At 45.1% G+C, this 27,031-nt stretch overlaps 3 protein-coding genes across 12 annotated transcripts in view; 1 reads left to right on the top strand and 2 right to left on the bottom strand.

The window, feature by feature from the left end:
- VWA5B2 (von Willebrand factor A domain containing 5B2) overlaps positions 1-4,599 on the bottom strand; it is an 89,060-nt gene extending 84,461 nt beyond the window's left edge. For 2 of the 5 annotated variants that reach the window (XM_083612694.1, XM_083612701.1), the window contains exons 1-2: positions 3,954-4,554; positions 2,240-2,346 (exon numbers count right to left, since the gene is read on the bottom strand). The gene's annotated coding sequence lies outside the window, so the exon portion shown is untranslated. Of the gene's footprint in view, positions 1-2,239; positions 2,347-2,842; positions 2,950-3,953 lie in introns of those variants that run through there. The other 3 variants (XM_083612699.1, XM_083612702.1, XM_083612696.1) reach the window with 3 other exon arrangements.
- Positions 4,600-4,647: 48 nt separating this feature from the next.
- LOC310762234 (uncharacterized protein) lies at positions 4,648-14,248 on the top strand. Of its 4 annotated transcripts, none has more exons than XM_083612941.1 (2): positions 4,648-4,781; positions 11,747-14,248. In XM_083612941.1, exon 2 carries the CDS (start codon positions 11,782-11,784, stop codon positions 12,958-12,960), a length of 1,179 nt encoding a protein of 392 aa, XP_083469067.1. In that variant the 5' UTR covers positions 4,648-4,781; positions 11,747-11,781; the 3' UTR covers positions 12,961-14,248. The 4 variants fall into 4 exon arrangements, with proteins under 4 accessions (XP_083469067.1, XP_083469069.1, XP_083469068.1 ...); XM_083612943.1 differs by lacking the exon at positions 4,648-4,781 and adding an exon at positions 4,803-4,857; XM_083612942.1 differs by lacking the exon at positions 4,648-4,781 and adding an exon at positions 7,585-7,740.
- Positions 14,249-18,408: 4,160 nt separating this feature from the next.
- Positions 18,409-25,574, bottom strand: LOC310762203 (PHD finger protein 13-like). 3 transcript variants are annotated; one of them, XM_083612888.1, is made up of 6 exons: positions 25,192-25,574; positions 24,998-25,041; positions 21,651-21,743; positions 20,926-21,484; positions 20,388-20,432; positions 18,409-20,205 (listed from the first exon to the last, which is right to left on the bottom strand). In XM_083612888.1, the coding sequence occupies exons 1-6, from the start codon at positions 25,214-25,216 to the stop codon at positions 19,979-19,981; spliced, it is 993 nt and encodes a 330-aa protein (XP_083469014.1). In that variant the 5' UTR covers positions 25,217-25,574; the 3' UTR covers positions 18,409-19,978. The 3 variants fall into 3 exon arrangements, with proteins under 3 accessions (XP_083469014.1, XP_083469013.1, XP_083469015.1); XM_083612887.1 differs by lacking the exons at positions 24,998-25,041; positions 25,192-25,574 and adding an exon at positions 24,126-24,712; XM_083612889.1 differs by lacking the exons at positions 24,998-25,041; positions 25,192-25,574 and adding an exon at positions 23,964-24,257.
- Positions 25,575-27,031: the final 1,457 nt, after the last annotated feature.

The following is a 27,031-nucleotide window of genomic DNA, read 5'->3' as shown; positions in this document are numbered from 1 at the left end:
GTTATATGGAAGGCATGGTTTGTCCATTTAAGACATATTCTCCCCTATGAAGTAGAATAGTGTGGCGTTCATACGGAGCCCCCGGTCGTCTCACGGACTATTGACCCGTACACCACTAATCCGCTGCCACCAACCAGGTCCTCCCCGGTAAAATCACTTCAGCCTCAGTCAGGTTCTCAATTAATAAAGAAGAGTGTATTTTATTTCAGACACAAACAAAGTTTTCCGGCATTCCAAACGTTGTTACTCTTTACTTTCTTAGTCTTATTTTTCTCTCTCTAGCTCTTCTACCTCCTCTCATTCAAGAACCCACTGCCCTAACTGTCTCTCTATTACCAACTGCTTCTCCAACTGCCTTTCCCAACCAGCCAACCCACTAAAACCAACCAACTACCCACCAACAACTCCACCAACAACAACTCAAACCTCAGGCTAAGCCCTTTTATACACAGGTAGGCTCCGCCTCCGGCTTTCCTATTGGTCTCTATTTTTAACCCTATCTCTCCCCCCGTTCAAACATTTTCTAAATGAACGGGCAAACGCCACATCCAGTGTATTAAAGGTTTGCACATGATGAACTAAGGAGGCATGTGTGCTTCCAAAAAGTATGTACAATATTAGTTTTTGTTTTTTAAAAAGTCACAGCATTGGTGGTTCAGTGGTAGAATTCTCACATGCCACAAAATTTTAATCTATTTGAAAAATCTAGTAATCTAACTAGGGTAGACAGGTTTGAAGGAGGCATATGATTTTTATGTTAGCTAAAACTGGGCATGGGTGAAAACGAAATTGAGAAAAAAACAACACTTAGAAGCTGGGAACTCCAAGGCCATAAATTAGAACAAGTCACAAATCATAAGTATCTAGGAATGGTGGTACAGGCCTCAGGAACCAACAAACTTCACATAAACTTCATCGGGAGCTCAGCGGGAAAACCCGCAAACTGTATTCTTAATTTTTTCAGAGCACAAGGGGGCTTTTTCGTCCCCGCGGCTCTAAAATTATACATGGCCAAAACATTGGCACAGCTCCTTTATGGATCCTTTCTGCGGCCCCTTCCTCTGCTTTCTCCCCTCTTGAGAGACTTCAATCCAAACTCCTTAGAGCTCTCCTACAAGTCCTCAGATGCATTTCAAACGCATGGGTCAGACTAGAAACGGGGATGATGAGAGTGGAGGCTTATATCTGCCTAACATCAATCTACAAATGGCTGACATTGAATCTGCTCTCCCAAGGAATAGCCCCACTGATCCTCTGCGACCAGTTCCAGTCAGGCTGGCAGACAGCAGTCCTGAACACCCTTCAGAAACTGGGTTTTGCCCCTCAAGCCTTTCTAAGCCTGGGGTTGGGCCAGGCAAAAGCTATGATCAGGAAAAGAATCATAGACACTGAGAGACAATGGGACTGCTCAAGGTGCCTCGACTATAAAATTGGAGAAATAGAGAGAGATAAAGCCGCACCGGCAGCATACCTCTTCTTTCTCATATCTAAAAATGCAAGGGCCTTTACACTCGCCAGAAGCTCAGCCCTGCCCTCGCCGGTCCTGGAAGGAGCCTTTAAATAAGTCCCATACGCTCAGAGACTTTGCACCTGTTCATTGGGGGAGATAGGAAGCCCAGAGCACTTGTTCTTTAAATGTCCCTTTTATGAAGAGGCATGTAGTAAGACCATTGATCCCCTACTGGTGAGGCTCGCTGACCTCCTGGAAAAGCAAAAATTTGACCTTTTCCTGTTAGGCAAAGATCAGAAGATGACCTGGATGGTCGCTAGATTCTGTGTACAGATCTGTAGGCACAGACCATCTCCCAGCTCGAACTAGTTCGTTAAGAAAATCCCCAAACTCGGTTCTATGGGTGACTCTGGGTCAGCTCCCTTCAGTAGTTTATTGTTGTACATTGCTTTTAAATTTATTGTTGTACAATGTTTTAATTGTTTGTTTTCCTTCTGTGATTGTACCCCCAAGTGTGTTTTATAAGCTGGTCTCTGACCGTAATAAATTATCTATCTATCTAACACTGAGAATAAATGAAGTAGGATATTTTGCAGTTTTTTGTGATGATATTTTGTTTTGTTTTTTAAATTTGTTTTTATTAAAAGATTTTCATGGATAACAAAGGTGCATATTATGTCTCTGGCTATACCATTCTTTCAACGCTCAGAAGAGCATACGTTCCAGTTGTAATCATAACCTGAGGTGAGCAGAACAGACCTGATTTGATTTATAAATTTATACACTTACCGAGTCAAGTCACTGATCCACCTAGTGTAGTCTAGGGTGCTCCAACTGTCAGCCACTCTCCATAGTTTCTCACAGCAAGTGTTTTATTACTGAGTGATGACTCTTCCCTGTAGACATAAACAGCCAGTAGAACTGAATAATATTAGACATGTCAATAATATATTACATCTTACCTTTCTACTACCAACTCCTGCAAGGTGGCTTACCAAAAAAAATTAACCATAAAAACCAATTTGAAGGAAATAGCATCAACAGGGAAGCTGTAAAGGTTTGATGTGAGACATCCAACATTTAGGAAGCCTAAATATGGCTACTTTTATATGGGACTTTTTTCTTTGCATGCAAGTTCTCAGGTTCAACTAAAACCATGGGCGTAGCCAAGGGGGGCGCAGGGAGGAGCAGCTGCCCCTCCATCAAATAAAAAAAATACATAGCAAACTGAAGTTCTGCCTCCCCACAACAAAAAACCTGGCTATGCTATGCCCATGTCTAAACCCCTGGAGAGCTGTTGCCAGTCAGTGCATACAGTCCTGAGCTAGATGGACCAAGGGTCAGATTCAGCGTAGGATAGCATCCTGTGCTTGGGATAGTGCTGTCACTCACCTGCACGTTCTAGTGACCATGTTTCTTTCTGAAGCCTTAGCTATGCCAGATTAGCTTCAGTAATTCAAGAAAAATGCATCTTCTCAACAAGGCATTTTTAGAGCAATCTATGCATTTTTATTCAATAGTACATACTACAGTACCGTACTGGGTTAAATGGAGGCCTACTCCCAAGTAAGCTTAAACAAGACAGCAGTCTTTGAGTGGCAACTTGGAAAAGTCAGGTAACCCTGGCTGGCACTGTTTGGGTGGTATTCAGCTAGGTTTTAATCAGAGTAGACCCACTAAAACAAATGGACCTAAGTCATGTTGATTTCAATGGGTATACATTGGAAGGAATATAGTGCTAGGGCAAGTGTTTCATCAGTGCAAGCATTATGACTTGCCAGACAGAAACACCACCCCCGTCTCCCACCCCTGTGTGCTGTTTTAGTTCTCCCAACCACCACCACCCCACAGCCGGTTTGGGGTGGAATGGGGAGTTTCCCAGTGAGACTCATTATCTGAATCTAGGCCTCTGAGCAAAACTTAGCTGAATACAGTACCACCTTTAATTTCCAATTGTGCAATCTAATGTGCATTTACAGCACAAGTAGTTGGGTTTAATATTTATAATCCAGCACATATTTGAATTGCATATAATCCAGCACATATTTGAATTGCATATAATCAAGTACCGTGTACTGAGGTACCTCGGGTTACAGACTCTGCTAACCCAGAAATAGTACCTCGGGTTAAGAACTTTACTTCAGGATGAGAACAGAAATTGTTTGGCGGTGGCGTGGCAGCAGCAGGAGGCCCCATTAGCTAATAAAGTGGTGCTTCAGATTAAGAACAGTTTCAGGTTAAGAACGGACCTCCAGAACCAATTAAGTTCTTAACCCAAGGTACCACTCTACACAGAACCAGGCACATTTGAAATGCATTGCAGCACGTGTGGCACATTGAGCTTCCCACTTCCTTTTGCTTGACTTCTGACTGAAGGCATTTCTCACATACAAATCATAACCCATAAACTGAGAATGAAAATAAGGCATGCACCCTTCAGTTATCACCGCATACATTCCTAGAGCTTACAGATCAATACATTTACTGTTCTTGTGCAACATACCTCTCCTTCTCTTCCAGGGATCTAACCCGTGGGAAGCAGCTCACCCCTTGTGGAATGCCCTTTGCTGGGCAAACTGTGCTTGTGTTTCCATAGTGAGCAGTAGTGGAGACCCAACTGTCCCACGTTCCTCAGAATTTTTTATTTCAAATATTTCTTTGCCTTCTTTCAGGGCAATGCCCTCCCAACCAGGGAGGCGCACAGGCATAACTTGCTTTTTTAAAAATAAAAAGTGAGAAACATCTCTAAATTTTAACCTGAGTAATTTAACGTATTTTAAAAGTATGGCTGCGATTTTTTTCTTGATTTTCCTGTTTTATCTCCCATAAACCTCTTTGAGGGTCGTGTATATAAGCCGTGTATATTTTTGTGTGTGAAACGAATACAACAAATAATAAAAATAGCGGCATATTTCAAGTTTTTGTGCCTTTAAGGCCCCTTTCCATTGGGATTCCTTCTGTCGTCGCTGCCCTATTTCGAAACGTGAGAGGAGAATGAACCACCGCGCCTCTGACCACTTCCTTTCAAAATAAGCGGGGAAGGGAAATAACCGCCAAATCGCGCCCGCCGTTGCTCCCGAATTCCCGCCAAAACGCGCCTCGAACATCCTCAGGCTGGCGGCGCGCGCGCGCGAACGAAACCAGATGCGGCCCCGACCCGTTCCTTTTTGCGCATGTGCAGGTTCCCGCCCCGCCCTCCTCCTCCTGTGGGCGGGGCCCTCGCGGGCGTTCCTCATCTCCGACGCGGGTTCTGGGAGCGACTGCCGGAGGCTTATCAGTTTCGGGTTGCTGCCGGAAACGAGGCTCATCGGAGACTGGAAGCGCGCCCCGGGTAGGTAAAAGATTATTGCGCACGTGGTGGAAGAGCGCGCGCTTTTTGATTTAGCCTCTAGGAAGGAGTTTTGGTTGTAGATATAAATGCAGTATATATCTTAAAAGGTGGGCGTTACTGTTGCAAAAAATATATATAATTTTCTGAAAAGGTGGGAATTCTTGTTGCAAAGAAATAACAATGTGTGTGTTGAAAAGGTGGGGTGTTGGAAAGGTGTTGAAAAGGTATATTGCAAAACATATATATATATATATATATATACATATTCTCGCTGCAAAGAGGTATAAATGCATATGTGGGAGTTCTCATTGCAAAGAAACACGTGCACACGTCTTTTTTTCTGAAAAGGTGGCCTGTTTTGCCCTCAAGGAGAAAAGTGTGGGGATGAGCAAGTTTAGTTCTTCAGCGGATCAATTTTTTTGCTTGACAGAGAAACTGTGTATTTTATTTTATTTTAGTTAATTTTCCTTATAAGGGTTTTGGCTACACGAATAAACATCTCTGCTGAAGGGGCACTGCAGAGTGGCTCACAATGATGGGTGAAAGAAAGATCATTTGAGTCTCGGATCATTTCAAAGCATTGCAAGGGGACTGCACTGTATGTAAATCTCTTAGTAGTATAATGTCCTTGCTATGCATGTGAAGCCAATAATAATAATAATAATAATAATAATAATAATAATAATAATAATAATTTGATTATTTATATCCTGCCCGTCTGGCTGGGTTTCCCTAGCCACTCTGGGTGGCTCCCAACAGAATATTAAAAACACGACAAAACATCAAACATTAAAAACTTCCCTAAACAACTTCCTGTTGTGAGCTGGTTTCGGAGAGATTTGACCTAAAAGGCGGCCCCAAGTGCTTTCACTCAGTGGCTCCCAAACTTCTGCAACAGACCACTTGAAAATTGCTGGTAGCCATGGCACATCACTTAAATGGCTTTTTTTTGCTAGTTGTGGGCATTTGTAATGTGCTGTGCCAGATGCAGTTTGATTTTTTAATTGTATTATTACTGCTTTTATTTCTTTTAATGTGTTTTAATTCTATTACGATTTGCATTCCGTAGAATTCAGATCAATACAATAAAATACAGTATGAATATTGGAAAAGAAGTGTTTAAAATGCAATTAAAATCAATATGAATATTGAGGCTTGCAGACCACTAGTACTCTACAGTTTGGGAATCCTTGCTTTAGCTAATGAATAAATTGGATTACTTTGCTCTCTTTCCTGCAATGTTCTGGAATTTTGGAGCTTAATGGGGTTGTGGAGAGTGACTCAGCTAAAAGTTTCAGCTGTGTGCTTTGGTCACATGTAGTAATTGTCTAATAAAATAAATTTAAATAATGACTGTACTTGTAGTATTGTGTATAGTTTGGCACTCTCCCTATCTTTAAGGATATTTTAGAGCTGGAGAGGTTGCAGAAAATAGCAGCCCAAATATCAGGGCTGGTGTGTGTGCCCTACAGGAAATGCTTACTTGTTACTTCTTTTGGTAAGAAAAATGAAGAGTTGAGTACGGTTGGTGATATAATAGTGTTTTATAAAATTAATTATAAAATTAATTCATGGAGGACAGAAGGGGGTGGCTTGTGGTTGTTTGTTTTTTTAAAAAAGAAAACCTAGGAGTCTCCCTATGAAGTTGATTAGTGTTGTAAACAAAATCTGCCCTTTTTTCCTTATGGGGTACCCAAGAGCCCATATAGAGTCCTTACATGGGTTCCCTATCGGTAGGAGAAAAGAACAGAGGCCAACCAGAGAATATTGAGAAGCAAAGCAGCTAGTAAGCCTGATTTTTATTAAACTGTTGCAACAGGAGGAGGAGGACCTTGAACAAGGGCGTGCAAGGCCTTATTGTATCCATTTTGAAATTCCCTGCCATGGAGCTCCAGAAGGGGTGTAACAAACATCATACTTACATCACAGAAAAGGCGGTCTACAACAGAAATTAGATTGTTGTTGTTTTTCCTGTCTGCCAGGTTGCCTTATCTGATTGCCTTTTCTGGTAGTCTGGCCCTTCCTTTGAAATGGTAATTACTTAATTCCTGAGACAATGGGAAGGTTTTTTTCATTTCCGCCCCCCCCTTGCAGTGAAACATTTGGTCAGTTTGGGAGTTAAAATGGTTTCAGGACTGTCTTCCTGTGCTGCTTCAGACATGTGGTTTATATATTTATGTACGTGTTTGCTTGGTACATTTATGAACATTTATCATATCTAAGACCTTAAAATTCTTACAACATTAGCATCTGATTCAGAAAAACCAACCAAGGTTTCTCATACAGCCTACTGCTCCAGTGGAACTCACTTCCTCAGGATGGGATGATGGCCAGCTTAGAAAGGTGGGTGGGAAGATTATACAAACTGATGGAGGATAAGTTTCTTTACTGCTATTGTGATCGCGGAAGAAGATGATGATAACTAAATGGAGCCTCCATGTACAGGGGTAGTATGCCCCCTAATGCTTTTGCCTTTCTGTCTTCTCAGAGGGCATCTGATTGGCCAGTGTGGTAAACAGATTACTGGACTGGATAGAGAAGACTGTCTGCTCCAGCAAAGCTGCTCTTGCCTCAAACTTCTAAATCTTTTCCCTTCCTTCCATTTACTAATAATTGACCTCAGAGCTATTCTTCGATGGGATTTTGCCTTTAATCAGAAGTTGCCTTTCTGCCGTGCCTCCTCTGCTAGATGTGCTATCTGTGTAAACTTTAAGAAAGGTGTAAATGGCGATTTGCTTCTCTTCGCTTGCATGCTGCCAGAACAAAGAGCAAAAGTGTTCTGCCCTGACATGCCTCATCAGCTTGCTTAGTCACTATGATAATTCGGGAACTGAGAGCAGTTTCGAATTCAGTTTCCTTTTCCCATATCCCACCCTTTGGGCTTTTTCTTACTGCTCCGGTGAATGCATGCTGTTTTCCATTCAGGATCTGTTTGCTGCTTGTGGACTCCTGTGGTGCAGTAAGTGCTGATATTTGACGTTCTCTGTGTTTTGGTTGGGGGGGGGTTGTCTACTTGCAATTAAGTAGGTTTAAGATTGCAGCTAACATAGGCGAGTCTACGGCATAAAAAGGGCTGCTACATCAAACCTTCCCAAAACTATATTTAAAGTAACGTGTGCATCAAGTTTTTTGGGGGTTATGGCTAAATTTGGATGCAACTCTTAATTATTTTACATGGTTGCTCAGAGTCTAGGCAATATGAGTGGAATATGAATGAACAAAGTTGATTGTTAGAGAAGCAGTAAAGCAGCATGACCAAATCTTTGATTTGGCTTCCAAGGGAGCTCTGGTTTCGAAATCAATCTCCAGTTTTGCTAACAAAAAGAAAAAAATCCTTTCTCTCTCATAATCTCTGCTCCCCTCCTCCCACCATATGAGAAATGTTTGTGTTTTGTTGAGCACAGAATATAAGGGTGCATTTTATAGTGAGTGCTCTCTTTCCCCCCCCCCCTTTAGTTTTGTTGGGAGAGGAGACACTATGTAACTTGAAACCTCACATTGCCTGTATTTAGCACCGTGGAATGGGCACTTGGGAGTAAGCCCCATTGAATTTGCCTCTGAGTAAACACACAAAAGGATTGCTCTGCAAATGTCCCCAAACTACCTGCCTTCATTTTGTTTCATTGATTTATTGCCTTGTTCACTGGATAATGTACAAAGATTCATTTGTAGAAAGTGCCCAACTTTTGTTTGGGCAAGAAATACCGTTAGCCAGATGCAAAGGACGCTGCCTCCTTCACCTTTAACAATATTGTAGAATAACTCCTATTCAGCAGCTGTTGTATGACAGCCTACAGCCCCCCCTTAATCTATCCACCAGAAACTTATTTCTTCACCACCAACCCTTCTAGTTTTCTTGAACATGCACCCAGAGAAAAGGTTCTCTTTAACTCAGAAGCTCACAGACTGCAATTGGAACACTATTTGTTCAAACCAGTATGTGGACAATTGAAAGTGCTGAATTTCATTTTTGGCCCCTCCCGTAAGTGCCCTGACATAATAAAGTCACCTGAAGGCACCCTGCCCTGAGAACCATCTGTGGAAGCTGAATTTATGAAGAGCATGGCCTTCTTTGTAACGGCACTATTGTTATGGAATGGGATTAAAGATGCCTCCCAGGCTAGTTTGTCTTTCAGAAGGCTAAAGACCATTTTGTTTTAAGAATGGGGCTTTGTTGACTAGCAATCAGGCAAATACCTTGTTTTTAATGGAAATCCTTCAAGACGGGACTGCTAATATTTTTGCTCTGCTTCTTTTGGCTTGCATTTATGATAAATTGTGTTACTCAGTCTAAAGTGTGTGTGTTAACCCCCAGTTTGCTGAAAGTTGTGTTACCACCTTCTTCCCCAGGCTAATTTTTTCTCCAGCTGAAATTAATACATGCTAACTTTTATTTTGTTACCTTCGTACAGCTATATGCATAACTTCTGGTTTATCTTCCTTCCCTGGGGGAAAGAGAGAGAAAAGGCTTTGGAGCAAATGCATGTGTGTATTAATGAGGCCTGTGCCAGACTAAAGAGCTCCCTGCTGTATTCTTAAAAAAGCTACTCTGTTCCAATTATTATTCCGGATCAGTCCTCCTTAGCCCTCATAGGGTCCTTGGGGTCTCAGACCACAAGAGGCATTCACAAGCTAGAACAGAACAAATTATGAGAGCTAAGATCTGTGGAAGAGCAGATAACCAACTGTGTAAGTAGCAGTTGTCAAGGACCAGCACCCAAAAATTTGGGGAGTAACTCATGTTTAGCAGTAGCCAAATAACCAGAATCTAAAAACAACCCTGCAAGGTATAATTCTGTCCCACTCCTTAAGTTTAACTAGTCTGGGCAGGAGACTCCCAGAACCTTGCTGGATGCTACTTAGGATTCAAAGGACAAGAGCTCAAAGATCAGACTCTGTCGCTTGAGCCCACACAATTGTTCAGTAGCAGATAGGTAGCCGTGTTGGTCTGCCATAGTCAAAACAAAAAAATTTTTTTCCTTCCAGTAGCACCTTAAAGACCAACTAAGTTAGTTCTTGGTATGAGCTTTCGTGTGCATGCACACTTCTTCAGATACACAGAAGTATATCTGAAGAAGTGTGCATGCACACGAAAGCTCATACCAAGAACTTAGTTGGTCTTTAAGGTGCTACTGGAAGGAAAAAAAATTAATTGTTCAGTAGGTAATGATTTAAGAAGTTAGGAACTCAATTCAGTACTCAAGGCTTTAGCCAAAGAAACAACAGAAATAGATGGTGTAGATATATATATATATATATATATATTTAAATAGTAGCATTAAAAAGAGAACATGTATACCAGTGAGGAATACAAGTAAACCACAGTTAAGAAATATCTTTGGGATTTATAAGACAAAACAAAAACTTGCCTACAAACCATCACTGCCGTTGAGCTCAGAGGAAACCCGGGAACCAGACAGGTGTCCAGAACAAAAGTTGTGAGGCAAAAGATAAGGAAATGAATATGTCTTTAATCCTAAACAGCACAGCAACAAGGGCGACCCCAGCTATCTAATCAGGAAGCTTCTAGATACTAAGATCCTGCCGTTTCACACACAGCAATTTTTTCCCTAGTTGGCACACTGACCTTCAACACATCAGACATTTAGATAATGCAGGTGCTGGTTCTTGTGAGCTCATTTCCAATTAGTGGGATAAGAATATCTTCTCAGAGGCCAGATTTTTATACAGAGGCCTGAGAACAGGTCAGTTTTTCAAAATAAAACTTTTAAGGCTTCATTATGGCTGAGAAACTTGGCTCACAACTCAAGTGAATTCTGCATTCCATTCTCAAATTAGGGGTTTTCTCTTTAGGCTTAAAGATTAAAGTTGGCATAGGCTTGTGCCGGCATTTCTTATCTGACAGATGATAGAATTCAGACTATGGAAGGAGGAAACAATTTAATTGTTGCTGTTCTGAAGGCTATAAATGAAGGATCTTGCGTGCCAAAATTTGACTTCATCATGAATTCTGACTAAACCACAGAGTAGTCTTCCAACCTGCCGGGCAGAATCTTAGTGCTTAAGTCTGAAAAAGTTAATGTAAGAAATTGACTCAATCCTGTGAATCCCATGGTACAAAAAATGTGTTAGCCTTTCAGACAGTTTTTTCCTACTTGGAAACATTTGTCCTCACACTTTTGTAATAAAGTTTATTATTGAACAGGAAGTTAAAGAGAAGCATCTTAGTGCTCCAAATCCATACATTTTGTATTGATTGACTGGTTTAATTGAAGCTGACTTAAAAGATTGATCATAAACTATTCCCCCAGGTATCATTTAAAGTTTTCAACATTCAGATTCACATGTTTGCTGACATGTTTACCATTGGCCCTGTTGACAGAAGCTGATTGGGGTTATATTCCAAAACACCTGAAGCGGAGTTTGAAATTAGCAGGGCACCAGGTGCATTTTGCACCTAAAGTTTCTCCATTTTCAAGCATCTCAAAAATGGGTGCCATTTTTTGCACCTGGCTGACACACAAGGATTACTGAAATGTATTGTTGGCTATATGCAGTTTAGTAGCACAGCAGAGAGCTTGCTGGGGAGACCATGCATAACAAGGAACTCAAAATAACTTTAAAAAGGTTTGAATAGCAAAAACAAAAACTCCCTTTACACTAAAGATAACAACAACCAACATGACCCAACCACCAACCCATCCCCCAGGGTAATGAAAGAGCTAGGTGATGCTCCTTATATACTTCACCCAATTGCTGGTACAGCTTAATTAACTTAACTTAGCAGCACCTGCTATGTTTCACAGCTGTAAGACTGGGTCTCGTTATTTGCCCTGGCCCTTAAAGACATACACAACTTGTGAAACAATAATGAACCTTCACTTTTTAAAGTGACCATTCAACATGTATGTGATTTTAAACCTCAAAGTATATGTTATATGCTGTCTGGCAGGTGTCTTTTTGCAAGCTTTTTAATCTCCCTCTCCCCTTCTCTCTTTCCGCAGCCTCCCAGATCCGCAGAACGTGACTCCCTCAAGCAATGGGCAAGCCCAGGAATACCTCTGGCAATGTACCCTCTCCTCAACCTGCTGCCACGGCACCAAAAGCAGCCCCGGCAGCCCCACGATCTTCTGCCTCATCCAGAACGGTACCTGCCAGCAGCAGAACTCAGAGTGCTCCTGCTGCGAAGGGTCATGGTGGCCGACAGGGGGCGGCTGAAAAGCTAGCCAGTGCCACAAGTCCGAGAGGAACAGGGCAAAGTTACCAGGCAAGGTCCACATCGGCATCCGGCAGCGAGCAAGGAGGCACAAAGAGCGGCCGTGGAGCAAGAGCAAAGACCCCCACAGTAGGAGCAAGAGGAGGAGGAAAGTCCCCTGCTGTAGCTACTGAAGCCTCTGTAGGTCCTGCTGCTTGCAGCCCAGTGCCGACACAGGCGGCTAGCAAAACTCAGGGCAAATCCCAAGGTAAAGTGAGCCACTTCCCTTCCCCTCTCTCTGCTGAAAAAGTTGCTGAAATAGAGAAAGAAACCCGGGGCCAGCGCACTAACCCCGAATGGTACAAGCAGCGTGCAAACCGCATCACAGCGTCCATAGCTCCCCAGATAGCCAACAGCAAGTTTGTGAATGGCAAGAGCTCTGAGATTCCTCAGTCATACCTGAGGCGTGTGGTGGAATCTTCTTCCGGCGTGCAGACCCCGGCCATGTCTTGGGGCATCCGCAACGAGAAGAAAGCGGTGCAGGCGTATGAGGCGCTCAAGTCCAGCAAGGTTAACAAAGCGGTGAAGGTGGACGATTGCGGCCTCTTCATTGACCAAAGGAAACCTTGGCTGGCTGCCAGCCCCGACGGGATTATCAAAGACGCAGATACCGGGAAAGAGCTAGGGGTTCTGGAGGTCAAGTGTCCCTACAAACACAGAGATAGGACGGTGACGGAAGCTTGCAAGGACAAAAGCTTCTGTCTGGAGAAGGTGGGCGACTCCTACTCTCTGAAGAAGAACCACCAATATTACACGCAGTTGCAAGTCCAGATGGGCGTCACTGGCCTTCCAAAGGGCGAATTGGTGGTGCACACCAACAAAGAAACGGCGATTGCCCCTGTAGATTTCGACCCTGTTTTCTGGGAGACGACCGCATCAAAATTGGAGAAGTTCTATGTGGAGGCTGTAGTCCCTTGCCAGGAGGAGAAGAAAAGTGCTGCTGCCTGGGCTAAGGAAGAATGAAGGTGCTGAGAAGTGCTGGGACCCTACCCTCCATGAAATATGTGCCTTGTAACAGATTCTCCTTTCTGGTTTCATGCCCAGTAGTGCAAAGTGGTTAAGTTCCCTTCTGTGCCTTTAATGCATCCTTTATAGTTATAGTTACACAGCACATCCTGCCACTCAGCACTCACCCCCCACCCCCGGTTGCACACCCTGTTTTCTTCTGACAATCACACTCCGCTTGCATATAGCCCATCAGCTCTGCAGGACAACAGCAGATCCTCTGTAGTCATGTGCATTCCTTTCTGCAAGCTGCATTAAGTATGCTGCGTACAGCAAGCCTGCATGCTTGCCATTTCTCCCATTGTGAAAGGTGGTGGCAGCCATGCTATCTCACCTACCTGTGCTCGCTTGGTTGGGCCAAACAACAGGATAAAATGGCAGCAGGTGATGTGGAAGGAGGAACACACAAATTTGCTTCTAATCTGCTCTTTCCATTCAAGTGGCAATTGCACCGCTGCCTTAATGATTCCATGCTCCCATATAACTTGGGCATGGATGTTCCGTGAAATTATTTTTGCTGCCTTCCAACCACCAGAAAAACTTGGAATACAGTTTTTGAGACCAGAGCACTTGTGGCTTGGGTTTTGGGGTATTTTGGTTTTTGATTTCCTGCTCCTTTTTACAATGCAGAGCCACATCTCTTATGGGACATTCACAGTACTTCTTGGAACATGTGCTTTGCATTTCTAAAAACCAGCCTGTGTGGTGTTGAAATTCACAGTTATAAGCTGAGTGGTGTTGGGGAGAAGGGCACCTGGATATTTGAAGAGCCAGAGGACTTGAAGACAGGAGATGGAGCAGAAATCTAGCTCATGCACCTATTAATTTGGGAAGAAGTTCCACCAAATTGTATGGAACCTGTTTCTGAACAAATGTGAATATCAGACCTTAAAAAGTAAATTCAATGCTCACCAATGGTGAAGATGGGGGTACCCATTTTTCTCATGTAATGTAAAAATATTATTTTGGGTGGGTGTGTTGCCATGTTGACTGAGAGCACATCCAGGCCTTCTCCACTAGAGAACCAGCAAAGAAGACTAAATGTTCATTGTGTAATGCTTTGTTTATAAAATCTCAGTTTGTGAATTGCAACTTTGTTCAGAACAAAAACCGGTTGGGTTGTTCAGCATCAGTAATAGGGCATATTGGATGTCTCCTAAATTGTAGATATGTTTGCTTTTTGTATAATCACAGCTTCTGCTGTGCAAAATGTAACACATGTCCAAATAAATGCATTTGCTTTGGATGTTCTGTGGTAGATGCAAAACTTGAACAAGGAGAACAAAGCTGGGACAATTAGCAGGTCATTCTAAATTGTATTTTTGGTATTTGGCAGGCCTGCCTTGTAAATGGTGCCTAAGCATTGGGCAACAGATTTGAGGTCTTAATGGGAGGAGGAACGGGGTGGCTGGAAAATTGGCATGAGATGAGAGAGCCAGGTGGGGTGTAATGCATACTCAAAGTTAAAACTTTTTAAGTGTTCAAAACCATTTTGTTAAAGCTTGCCTTAGAATCATTTAACACTAGTTTCCTGCAGTATTTCAAATGCTAGTTTAAAGTGCTTCACGTGTTACAATAGCAAACATATGATTGGCTTCCATAGCAGAGGACTATAAAGCAGGCAGTGCTATGTTAAAAAGCAATGCAGAAAACTACAGGCTAGTTTAAGGACTGTTCCGATAAATTGGGGGAAAGCATGATTAGTGACAAATTTATCAAAATTATCGAGGTTATAGAACAAGTCTTGCTGAAGAAGACTTTGTTTTGGTGGGTGAATGCTGTTGAGCTCACCTTCTGCATGTTGGCTTCCCTAGGGATCCTCCAACAATCAGCCTCATTAGGGGGATGTATAATTTTATATATATATTTTTTTTATATAATATTTTTATTTTCCATTTAAACACAATACAACGAACATAAACATACAAAAAACAGAAAACGAAACAAAAAACATGTATCATTTCATATCCTAATTTCATATCCCATCTTCCCCGACTTCCTCATGCCTCCCCTTTCTGTATTCCAAATTCTTATTGATTGTTCAGCAAATCTTCCCTTATTTTAATTTAAATTTAGACTATTCTTCCTTATTCTCCTTGTCTTAACCATTACTAATAGTAACCATTTACTTTCCAGTCCAACATCATTCTAACTTTCATTAACTTTATAATATTTCTTTAAATAGTCCTTGAATTTTTTCCATTCTTCTTGCGCTGCTTCTCTTCCCTGGTTTCGGATTCTGCTCGTCATTTCTGCCAAGCCCATATAGTCTATCACCTTCATCTGCCATTCTTCCAGTGTGGGTAGTTCCTGCGTCTTCCAGTACTTCGCAATGAGTATTCTAGCTGCTGTTGTAGCATACATAAAGAAAGTTATATCCGTCTTTAACACCCCTTGGCCGACAATACCCAAGAGAAAGGCCTCTGGTTTCTTGGGGAAAGTATATTTAAATACCTTTTTAAGTTCATTATAGATCGTTTCCCAGAATGCCTTAATCTTCGGGCAAGTCCACCAAAGATGAAAAAATGTACCTTCAGTTTCTTTACATTTCCAACATTTGTTATCAGGCACATGGTAAATCTTTGCAAGCTTGACTGGGGTTATGTACCACCTATATATCATTTTCATAATGTTTTCTCTTAAGGCATTACATGCCGTAAATTTTATCCCGGTGGTCCACAACTTTTCCCAATCAGCAAACAAGATATTATGACCAATGTCCTGAGCCCATTTAATCATGACCGATTTAACCGTTTCATCTTGTGTATTCCATTTCAGCAGCATATTCCATTTCAGCAGCATATTCCATTTCAGCAGCATATAATTTTATAAACTATCAGTTCCAAACGCTGCAACCTTTCTTTATAGGGGAGTTGTTCCAGCCCTTTGATCATTTTGTTTGCCCTTTTCTCATCCAGCAGGTCCTTTTTACATCACATGAGCATGGCTTTTTCAAGGTCACTAGAGGTTTGCCCAGGAGAAGCATGTAGCATGTAACCCAGTGTACTTGGCCTTATGAAAGTAACTCGCATTGAACATTCCTGAGTTAACCATGGCAGTAATGGGATTAGAGCACAGTTCCTTATACGGGTCAGTAACATGTTATCAAGGCTTGCCGAACTTTGTAGGGACCACCAGCAGCCCATCATTTCTCTACCCATTTCTCCTTACTGTGCTTCCCTCCCCTAAAATAGTGTGTATTCTCACACACATTAGTTTTTCCATTGGGAGTTTGGATAAATGTTCACTCCAGTAGAATTTAAACTTGATTCCCTTGCCCTTTGAGTCCCTCAAATGAAGCTTATATTAGTACTGCACAATTTTAAAAAAACCAAATTCAATTGTTGTGAACATCAAATGATCCAAGACACAGATCTCTGAGTTTTTTGTTGTTGTTTTTTTTTACAAAGGGTGAAAACAAATTACAGAATGCACCTGTGGGCACTGGTGATCTATGGATTGCTATGAAAATGATCCATGTTTTTATACCATGGTAGTGCTGGGAAGCACCAAATACATGACTTTTGCAGTTGTCAAGAGGCAGGCGTGATCTGTTGTTTTGGTAGGTGGAGGCCTGTTTCAGTTGGATGTTCAGCAGGGTTGCGGGTGGCACCGTGGGTTAAACCACAGAGCCTAGGCCTTGACGATCAGAACGTCGGCGGTTCGAATCCCCGCAACGGGGTGAGCTCCTGTTGCTCGGTCCCTGCTCCTGCCAACCTAGCAGTTCGAAAGCATGTCAAAGTGCAAGTAGATAAATAGGTACCGCTCTGGTGGGAAGGTAAATAGCGTTTCCGTGCGCTGCTCTGGTTCGCCAGAAGCTTAGTCATGCTGGCCACATGACCTGGAAGCTGTCTGCAGATAAACGCCGGCTCCCTCAGCCAGTAAAGCAAGATGAGCGCCACAACACAAGCGACTGGACTTAACTGTCAGGGATCCCTTTACCTTTACCTAGTTTCTTGAAATAGCTGCACATGGCTTCTTTGTTACAAAAGTCGCTCTCCTACCTGCATTGCTACCTTGCTATTTGTTAATTTTCATTTGTAGCTGTATGTACTTTCAAGCAGCGTGTGTGGAAGGCAACCACCCCATGAAAAGAGGTGGCCTTTTCAGTCATCAGTGAACAACCTGTAACCATTTCCCCCTAGTGCAAAAGTAGAAAAAAGATTGCCGACCCCTCCCGAGACCTGTTAAGTTTTCCATGAAGGGGGTAAAAATACTTCTGCTGTGACCACCATATCTCACAGCAGCCTCCTTGTGCTAGTGTGAACAAAGCACCCTTTGCTGTGAAAGGCGCTTGTACATCAGTTGCAATAACTAAATATATTAGTAATGGATTTGCATCTTGCAGAGCAAAGGTCTTGTACATTGATTGCATACTAAGACCAAGCAGGCTTTTCTCTCTCTCCCTCAAAGTGACATACTACAGTATAATCTATCACTGAAGAATTTTCAACATTTGTGGGAGGGAATTGTGTGCTTTTATTGGCAGCCTTGGCGGTTGAGCTGTACTTTAGCCAGATATATTTGTGGACAAAGCCTTTTACACAATGCCAAAACTCAAACCACATTGGTCTTCACCTTTAAAATACAGTGGTACCTCGGGTTACAGACTCCGCTAACCCAGAAATAGTACCTCGGGTTAAGAACTTTGCTTCAGGATGAGAACAGAAATCGTGCGGAGGCGGCGCGGCAGCTGTGGGAGGCCCCATTAGCTAAAGTGGTACCTCAGGTTAAGAACGGAGCTCCAGAATGTATTAAGTTTGTAACCCGAGGTACCACTGTAGTTTAAAATGTTACCATATCATGGTTACCACAACAAAGTTCTGAGAGGATTTTTTCCCATCAAGGTCAGTTTGAACATTGCCCCTCTAAACACACCTGCCTTGTTGAAGATCAAATAGGTCTTTCTGCATCTCATGTGTGCCCTAGCATGCACTTGCTCTAAATCCATGCAGGTGTTTATAATCAACTCTGCCTGCAAGAGGAAAGGATCCTCAAAATCTGGAGCAGATCTAGAGAGACAAAGGGGAATAGGACCACGTGTGCTTGCACAATGTTTGATGTTGCACTAAGAGAATCTGCAGAAGTTAAATTCATACGTTAGTTGTGTTTTAAGTAAACAAAATGGATGATAAATTTGAAACTTAAATTTACAACTCTATCCAGTTTAATAGGACTGCATTTCTGGACAAATACATATGTAAAGTCTATAGGTAACACGTTATCATGGTAGAGAAGTAAACAATCAGCCAACTTTGGTAGTTTTTAAGGCTTTACCTTTGTTTTGATCTGTATACACTCATGTAAGGTTGCACAAGCCAGCTGAGTTCTAGTCACCCATCCCCACCTTAGCAGAATGTAAAACACTCCACTTGGGTTACAATGAAGTCAAATATCTGCAATATAACTGATTAAAAAGTATTTTTATTCTATACATAGCACTCCAAACACTTGGCATAGGACAAAGGACCACAATACACTACTTTACATCTTTAATAGAAAGTGACTACCTATAAAAGTGTAAACACTTTGAGGGGGCAGAGGGGAAGTAAGACATTCATGGAGTAGCTCCCTAAATTCCTACAACCTGATGGCTGAGAAGTCTGTCCTACATAGGTAAAGGCCCATCACAAGCCACTGAAAATACCTTGTACAGTGAGAATAGGGTTGTACGTACAAGCATTGTCAAATATAAGGTGGTGTGTGTAAGATCAAGAAGGCACGTGGGTCAAATAAAAGAGGTTCAGTGGTCTAGTATAGACAGAGTGCAGGGAGACCTGTCCTCCAAAACAAGCAATAGCTTGCTGGCATGATTGCCCCAAGAAAAAGAAGCAAAGGTTTGCATAGTAGACAGGTCACCATTTAGCGTTCCCCACATTTCACCTATGGCAACAAGGTGAAATATTCTCAGCAACGAAAGAGCAACTTGAAATGAAAGCAGGACCCAATCTGCTTCTTCAGTGTGGCTCACCATCATACCTTAAGTCTTCTGCTATTGCCATCTCTTTAGATTCTAGAGCCTTTGCAGTAAACTCATCACCACCTCTACTGCTATCAGCTTTGGTCTTTTCCCCACAACTCCTGTATTCCCTTCAAATTAGACACTAGTGCAACTGGAAGTCTAGGGAAGGGTGGTAGTTTAATATGGAGCAGGTACAGCAAGGAGTTTTCTAAGTAATTGTATATAAAATATTTACATTAAGTGAAAATTGCCACCCACCTCAGGTAACTAGCCTGACTGGGAATAGCACAGTGTATTTAAGTTTCTGAAGAGGGCAGATTCCTTAGAACTAGGCGCAATGACCACATTACTGAAGTTTAATGTCAATTGCCCTGCATTGCAGTTCATGCCAACAGAGAATGGGAATCTGCCATTTCAGTTGCAGAAGGTTCTCTCCCAAATAGTGTATGCACAGGAAGGCAGCTAGCTGCCTTCTTCTAACATGTGCTTTAGCTTCATGAAGGGATTCAGAACCTTCAACTAACCAGGACATAATTGGATCTAGGGCCAAAGGATAACAAAAAAACCAGGGGGAAAAAACCATGAACAAACCTGGGGCCATAAACTTACAAAATTTAAGCCTGAGCAGCTACTGTATCACAAAAGAACAAACTTCAGGCCAGCTTCCCATAGATTGTTGAAAGGCACCGAGCCCTTTTTGCACAAGGTCAAAGAGGCTTCTGGCTGACTTAGTGCATTGTGCACTGGAATCCACCAAACCAGTCACGTGTCTGCCAGGCACCTTTGCATTTGCTGCTCTAGTGTAACCCTGAGATCTCAAAAGCACAGTTCAGGCCCTATCAAGTAGAGAACAGCATGCCCCACCCACCTGCAATAGGCTTGAATAAGACACACGTTTCTGGAAGCATAGGGCCCCCTCACTTATTTCTCAGGGAGACTCCTGCATTTTGATTGTCTTGCCAATAGGGATCCAGTCCAAGTTCCAAGGGAACCCAGCCACCCCCCAAGCCAAAGTCAGTCGCAGAATCGCTTGCGGGGAATGGTACGGGCTCTATTTGAGCGGCGAATCTCCTGCTTTGCATCACGGCATCGTTGGCAGATGAAGATGTCAGGCACATTGGATTTACGTATCTTGGCACAGGAGAGATGGATCCAAGTGGCACATTCACTGCACTCTATCATAGGTCTCCCAGCAAAAGGCTTTAAGCAGAAGCAAGTGATGAGATCCCAGGCATCATCCTCTGCATGTGAGAAAGCACGAAGTGTTAAAAGACAGGCCCCATAAAGTTTTTACACATGCATGGCACCCACATTACTAGACTTTTCAGATTAGAGACATATTCCGAAAAACTACTGGAGCCCTCTCTTCCCACCACCAACCCTACTGGAAGAGAGCAGTAGTAACATACGGTGATCTACTCACCATCGGTTTTGGCGTCTGAGGCAGCAGCAAAGTCCTCATACAAAGCTGCAAGCGGGAAAAATGAGAGGTCAGATGACTAGGAGTGCACACATTTATGCTGGTATGCTAGACCCTGCCTCTACTACTCAACTGTGACAGAAGCTCCTGAAACAATTCCTTGCAGCTCATCAGTTCCTTTGTGACACTCCAACTTTAAGGTGTCTTTGAACTCACATTCCCTCAACAGCCCAACCCCTCACAAGACCACTGACCGGGGAAGGGGGGGATGACACTCATCACTTGGATCACAAAGCTGACAATAGGGAGGAGTAAAAGCTGGATTGCAGAGCACAAGCCAAATCACTAGCATCTCCAGCTACAATGACAAGGTTCTCTGGTAGCAGGTGATGGGAAAACCTCTGCCTGAGACCTTTTAAGAGCTGCTGCATCAGAGAAAACAATACTGGGCTTGATGGTGCATTTATCCCATTCTGAGGGAAGCTGCTTCATATGTTCAATTGACTTCATTTTGAAAGCTTCACTATTTTTGCACACTTACTACTGATTTGGGAGCCGTCTCTACTGAGTTCTTCCTCACTGTTCTGCTCTACGGTGTTCCAACAGGCAGGGCTGGTTCTTTCCTCTTTGCACGAGTTCTGTTCCTCAGGCTTCTCAGCTGCTTGCATTCCATGGATCCATTCCTTCTGCTTTATGTATTGCTCCAGCAGAGATGTGGACTGGAGCTCTTCCTTTGGGAGACAGGATTCAAGCTCCCTTGATTCTAGGTGTGTCCCTTTACCTGGCTCAATCCTTTCCTGCTTAATGTCCTTTGTGTTCATTGGCATCACCCTCTTATCCACCTCTCGGTCCAAGATGAGCTTCTTTGCTGACTGCTTCCTCTTCTTGGTTTGCTGAGGTCGGCCTGTACAGAAGCCACTGGAAATGTCAGAGTTCAGTAGGAGGTTTCCAGTCCCTCTGCATGTAGTGTTCCTGATTCCTCCATCATCTGATAGCACATGGGAGTCACAGCACTGAGATGAGGCCCAGCTATCACTGTCTTGAGTGCTGCCTGTGCTGTTCTGGGGGCTCATGTTGCCTCTGTGGAGCCAAGGCTCATTCTAGAAGGGGAAAAGAAAACCCACATGAGATTTCAGGGCCTTCAGATTGGAAGGTGGGGGGGGGGGGGGGTTGGGTGGGGGGAGGAGTCACCAACACCCAGAACAGAAAAGTGAGAATCAAAGTAGACAGCCAGCTCCAACATTGTTAAAGTGTAAGTTCTCTTACCTCCTTTGGGTATGGGATGTAGCCTGCATAAGCTAGCACAAAAGTGCAAAACTGATTGAAGTCTTCTACAGTTCTTTGTCTTTTCTGTGGTGGCTACAAAAATATAAAGTTGAATGGATCAGACTCTTAATTCAATCCTTACATACATTCAGTAAAATAAAGCAGTTGTGCATAATTAGTTGCAGGCAGTCTGGAGTGCAAATAGATTCTTTTTACCATCATAGTAGCACCTTATATAATGTATTAAATTTGGGGGTGGGTACAGAAAGAAGAAACAATATGATGAATCTGCAGCAGCACAAGCGGACGCCTTCATCTGCCCTTGCTGCAATAAAACATGTCTCTCTCGCATCAGTCTCTACAGCCACAGCAGGCAATGCAACCTTCCAATCATTTGACTAACTTCACCCCAAAAGGTGCACTCCTCCGTTGTCTCCTGAGACAGGTGGATGCCAACAATACTTGACAACCAACCCTGAACAACATTCAAACCCACTGACCCATACAGTGTCTATGCCTTCCAAACGAAGATGTACAATCTTATCAGTATGACCTTGGTCAGCATCGTACCACACTCAAACCTTATAGCTCTTTGTAGACTCGGAAGCAGCAGTATATCAGCCAGACCGCCAACCTGACTCTGAGTAGTTCAGTATTGTATTCAATGACTGGCAGTGGCTCTCAGGGTTTCAGGCAGAAGTATCTCCAGCCCTTCTGGGTAATGCGAAGGATTAAACCTGAGACCTTCTGCATGTACACTGCCACAAAGTCCCCCAAAGACTATAGCCTACCTCCCCACAACATACGGGGAAAGGCTACTAAAACAAGGATATCCAACTCCTTATTCAAAATAGGAAGGAATATACACAGTTGTCAAAAACATCAGCCATAAGCCACTCTGGGTGGCTCCCAATCGAATATGAAAAACACAATACAGCATTAAACATTAAAAACTTCCCTACACAGGGCTGCCTTTAGATGTCTTTTAAAAGTAGGATAGTTGCTTTTTTCCTTGACATCTGATGGGATGCCACAGAAATAAAAGCCATTTTTTTCATTCAGCCCTCTTTATTTAAAACCCAAGAGAAGCACAGCAGGTTCCACCTGTAGGATTTCAGAACAGCAGCAGACAGATCTCAAGAGAAAGCCACTAAGGACCTCTCCTGCTACTTGGTAATAATAGTGTGGAAATGTGAATATATTTCCCTGTGGGTCTCCTATCAGAGCAAGCAAAACAAGATGAAGTCTCCCCCTGCAGATAAAGGGAAGCAACAGATTATCAAATTCCAGCCACAACAAGGGAGCTGGGAATAAGCTTTTGATGTCCTCCCCCACTTCCAAGCATGCCATGGCAGACACTCAAAAGCAGAGGCCTGCTCCTTAAAAGACACCCTCTGCTGCTGCCTCTCCACACCCCAAGGTTATGAACAGCAGCACTGAGCTGGCAAACAGACACCTGTGGGGATGGGGGTAGAAGCCCTACAACAGTCAGGCAAAAAATTATGATCGGCAGATTTCCACAACTGGATTCAATGCAAGGATGGAGAGCACCCCTTCTCAAATGGTTCTTCATCTTGAATAACAGACAAGGCACAATTCCTTCTCCTCCTCCCTCCATGCCCACAAGCAACAACAAATCACCATGAATAGCATAGTCAGAAGAAGAAGAAACAACAACAACAATTCAGGCTAAACAACAATAACTCAGGCGAAGCCTAAACTCAGAGCTGAAAGATTTACGGTACTCAGTGCCAAAACACTAAGAAGAGGCTGGGAACCACCTAGCAACTTTTCCTTTTGAGAGCAAGGAGACCCTTGCCCTTTTCAAGAAGGGTCAGGAGAAGCACCAGGAGCACCAGGGTAGCCAAGACCAGGTCTGCACCCTTGAGCTGCACATCAGCCTGCAATTTACTTCCTCTGCCCTGCACCTCAATCTCGCAGGTTCACACACACACACACACACTCAAAGTAAAACTAATAGCCAACGCAAGATGCTTAAGGAAATCAACAAGCTGCGCCACAGCATGCCCTCTAAAAAGCATTAGGGAAAGTCGATATGGTATGTATATCCTTTTTTACCTTTGCCTTATGGTATGTAGTTGGGTCCCCCCTCTATTTTTGGGAGGGGGGCAATAGAGAATAAGTGATTTGTAACACATGGGATTAGGGGTGAAGGAGAAACCAAGCCGGCTCATCTCGGCGCCCCCCCCCGCCCCCGCTTATGCGTGACTGACATTTACTAGCATTTCCCCTCCAAGATGCCCCCTTCTCGCCTCCTTGGGGGCAACACAAACACAACCCCCCACAACACACCTGATCGCTCCCAAGATGGCGCCTGCGCAGCTGCGACCGTCCCGGGAGAAGACGGGGAGGGGGGTCAGAAAAGAGAAAGAGGAGAAGAGGAGCAGCGCCTCAGTCTGCGCTCCCCCCCAAAAAACTCCCCACAGCTGACTAGACACACACGGATACCCACACCCCGGAAACAAGCCAAAGCAGACGCTCCTCGGCGCCCCACGCGCCTCTAGCGGGGAAAGGGCCCCGGCCCCAGAAAACGCGGGACGGCGCTGCCCGCCCCCGACCTCCGGAAGGCGGAGCCGCCCTCGCGCCAAAGGAACCAAGCGAAGGAAGCCGCCTCTCCGCCCCGAAAGAAGCGCTTCTCTCCTCAGGGAACCGGGCGGCCGCCTCCCCCGCCCCGGACCCCGGCCGCCGCCACACAAGGCTAGGGCGAAGCGGCAGAGCGCCGTCGCTCTCGCGCAAGCAAGCAAGCAAGCAAATAAATAAATAAATAAAACAACGCCCCCAACTCCTCGTCTGAACCCCTCCATTCTCTCTTCTCCTCCCCCCAACACAACACACACACAATTTATTTCTTCTCTTCGCCTCGCCCGGAGAAGAGGCCGCCGAGCCGGCAGCTGACGGAACCGCCGCGATCTCCCTCAGGAGAAGGAAACGAAACCGCCAGGTTACCAGGGAAAAAAGACACCCCCCCCAATATATATGTATATATAAACGCACCGTAGGAACCAACTCCAAGGAGACGAAGTGCATCGCCTCCTCGCCCCCAATAATCGAGGTGGGGCGGCCAGTCCCCCCCCCCCAAGTCGATGCGCGTCGCCATTCGAGCTGTGCATCTTGCGCTCCATGATGCGTAGAGGGGCTTACCTGCCCCCCTCCCATTATTTTATTCGAGGAGGTTCCCCCAACGCCCCGAAGCCGCAACCAACCCGGCCCCCTCTTCTTTGCCCCCGGGCTGTAAGATGCCGGCCGCTCTCTCTCCCCCTCCCCCCCCCACACCCGGGGCAGAGGGAAGGGGAGGGGAGGCTCGGCGCTGGGAGCTCGGAACTCACCTCGTCGCCTCCGGGGGATCCGGGGCTGGGCACGGGGCTCGCACCTGGGGAAGGAGGAGAAAACACGCGGCGTTACTTAGCTGCCCCCCAAGCGGGAGGCGGGGGGGAAGGAGCTGGAGGCCCCACGACCCACACGCGCCCAGGGGAGCCGCCCGCCCGCCCCCTCTCCCCCCCTCGGCCTCCCCGCCGCCCACCTGCGTAGTCCTCGAGGCCGCTCATCGCCTCCTGCTCTGGCGCGAGAAGCGGGGCAAGAGCAGGGGCGGCTAGGCCAGCTGACGTCCTCCGCTTGGGGCTGACCACCCCACGCCCGAGGAAGGCGAGCTGCGGGCACCGCGGGGTCCCCGGCCGAGGGCCACGAAGGGCTGTTCCAGCGGGAGCGGCGGCGGCGGCGGCTCCGTCTGTGCGCGGGCAGCGAGAAGGGAGCAGAGCCGCGGGGCTGCTGCTGCTGCTGCTGCTGGAGGCGGCGATGGTGGTCCCCCTTTGCCGCCACCCGGCTCTCCTCTCCTCTCAGGGGTGACCGGCGCCGGCTCCGGGGCGGGCGCTCCGCCTCCTGCGCCGCCTCCCTCGCTTTTAGCCCCGCCTGCTCCTCCTGGGGAAGGAAGAAGCAGCTTCCGCCGAGGGAACGCTCTCGCGGCGCGTGCCCGACGCCGCGCAGCCCCCTCCCGCGGTGGCGATTACTTGATGGTGGGGGGAGCGCGCGCGGACTGGGCTCTGCGCCCTCCCTGCGAGGGAGACTCCTGCCCCCGGGCTTTCCGGGAAGAGGGCGCCCTCCCGGGCGGAGTGGCGCTTCTCCCTCCGGCGCGGCGCCTCTTGGCGCAGGAGCGCTTTCCTCCCCCCCCCCCCTTGGGGTTTCACCGGAGCCGGTATGCATCCTTTGGGCGCGGATGTCTGCAAACGTGACTTGAAGGTCGGCGACACCCACCCCGCCGCGTGTGCGAATCCTTTGCAGCGCCCGGAGACGGGCAGTCGGGTCGTGCATCCACAGTGATCAGAGGAGGAACGATCGCTGGGAGGAGCGCAGTGAAGGAACGCCATGGTGCATCTGTAGCAGAGAAATTGGATGTCTTCATCTGCCCCAGCTGCAATCAAACTTCTCTCTCCCGTATCGATCTCTACCCAAGGCACACTCCTCCACTGTCTACCGAAACAGATGGATGCCAACCAGCCAAGAGACTTCCCTTTTCCAAGAGCGGGTGGTGGAAGGTCTTGGGTTCGGGAAGGGATGCCGAGTTCACTTTTTGCTTTTCTTCGTCTCCTCCTCCATTGAAGCAGCAGACAAATGGTGCACCAGAAACGCTTCCTGCAGAGGAGGCCGTCTCCTCAGACTAGGCTTGCAGCACGGGCCCTGCCATTCCTGTCTTCCTTATCTCTCCCCTCTCTTCCTCCCCCTCCTAGTTGTGGGAGGTGGTTGGTCCCCTCCCCACTCTCCTCTGCCTGCAAACTCCAGAAAAAACAAATCTTTCTGGAAATATGGCCCCAGCCCATGGCCATCTTTTCACGTTGGAGGCACTAAATTTAGTTTGTATAGGTGCCCCCTTCTTCAGGCAAATTTTACGTTGCCTTTTAAAAAAGTGTAGTCCACAAATATTTAAATGTTGCCTATTCACAATTGTTTAGAATTTATGTAAGGGGCAAAATGTATCCGTTCACTTATGCAGATATCCCCAGTTTAGAATATTTTAGCAAAGACTAGTGCAGGTGTGTACTTCTGGTGGAGAATGTTTTTATACTGCATTTTTCTATTGCTGGGGAACCTGTGGCCCTTCGGATGCTGTTAAGTTTTCCACTATCTCCGACCATTTATCATGCTGACTGGGGCTGTTGGGAGTTTAGCAACATCTGGAGAACCAGTAATTTTCCATCACTGATCTATACTTTGCCTTTTGATTATATGACTGTCAAGGTGTCTTACAACATATTGTAATAAAAAATAAGAGCGGGCATCTTGTTGTTCCTCCATTTTGCATAGCTATTTCCCCTTTGTATGGTCTCTTTTCCAGGGTTGCTTACAAAAATTGTGATATGCAAGATGCA

The sequence above is a fragment of the Podarcis filfolensis genome, assembly GCF_964270895.1.
Source record: "Podarcis filfolensis genome assembly, chromosome: 5".
In the NCBI taxonomy this organism is placed as follows: Eukaryota; Metazoa; Chordata; class Lepidosauria; order Squamata; family Lacertidae; genus Podarcis; species Podarcis filfolensis.
The sequence above is the reverse complement of the archived record's forward strand: the minus strand, read 5'-3'. Positions and strand labels throughout refer to the sequence as shown.

Bases quoted from the DNA above. Each gene is read 5' to 3' on its own strand.
- LOC310762234 (XM_083612941.1), top strand. From the start codon at position 11,782: ATGGGCAAGCCCAGGAATACCTCTGGCAATGTACCCTCTCCTCAACCT.
- LOC310762203 (XM_083612887.1), bottom strand. From the start codon at position 24,698: ATGCACTTCGTCTCCTTGGAGTTGGTTCCTACGGTGCGTTTATATATA. The intron at 21,744-24,125 runs GTGTGGGTATCC...ATATTTTTGTAG, and splicing joins TGCTTTGGCTTGTTTCCGGG to CCACCACAGAAAAGACAAAG. The intron at 21,485-21,650 runs GTAAGAGAACTT...TTCCCCTTCTAG, and splicing joins ACATCCCATACCCAAAGGAG to AATGAGCCTTGGCTCCACAG.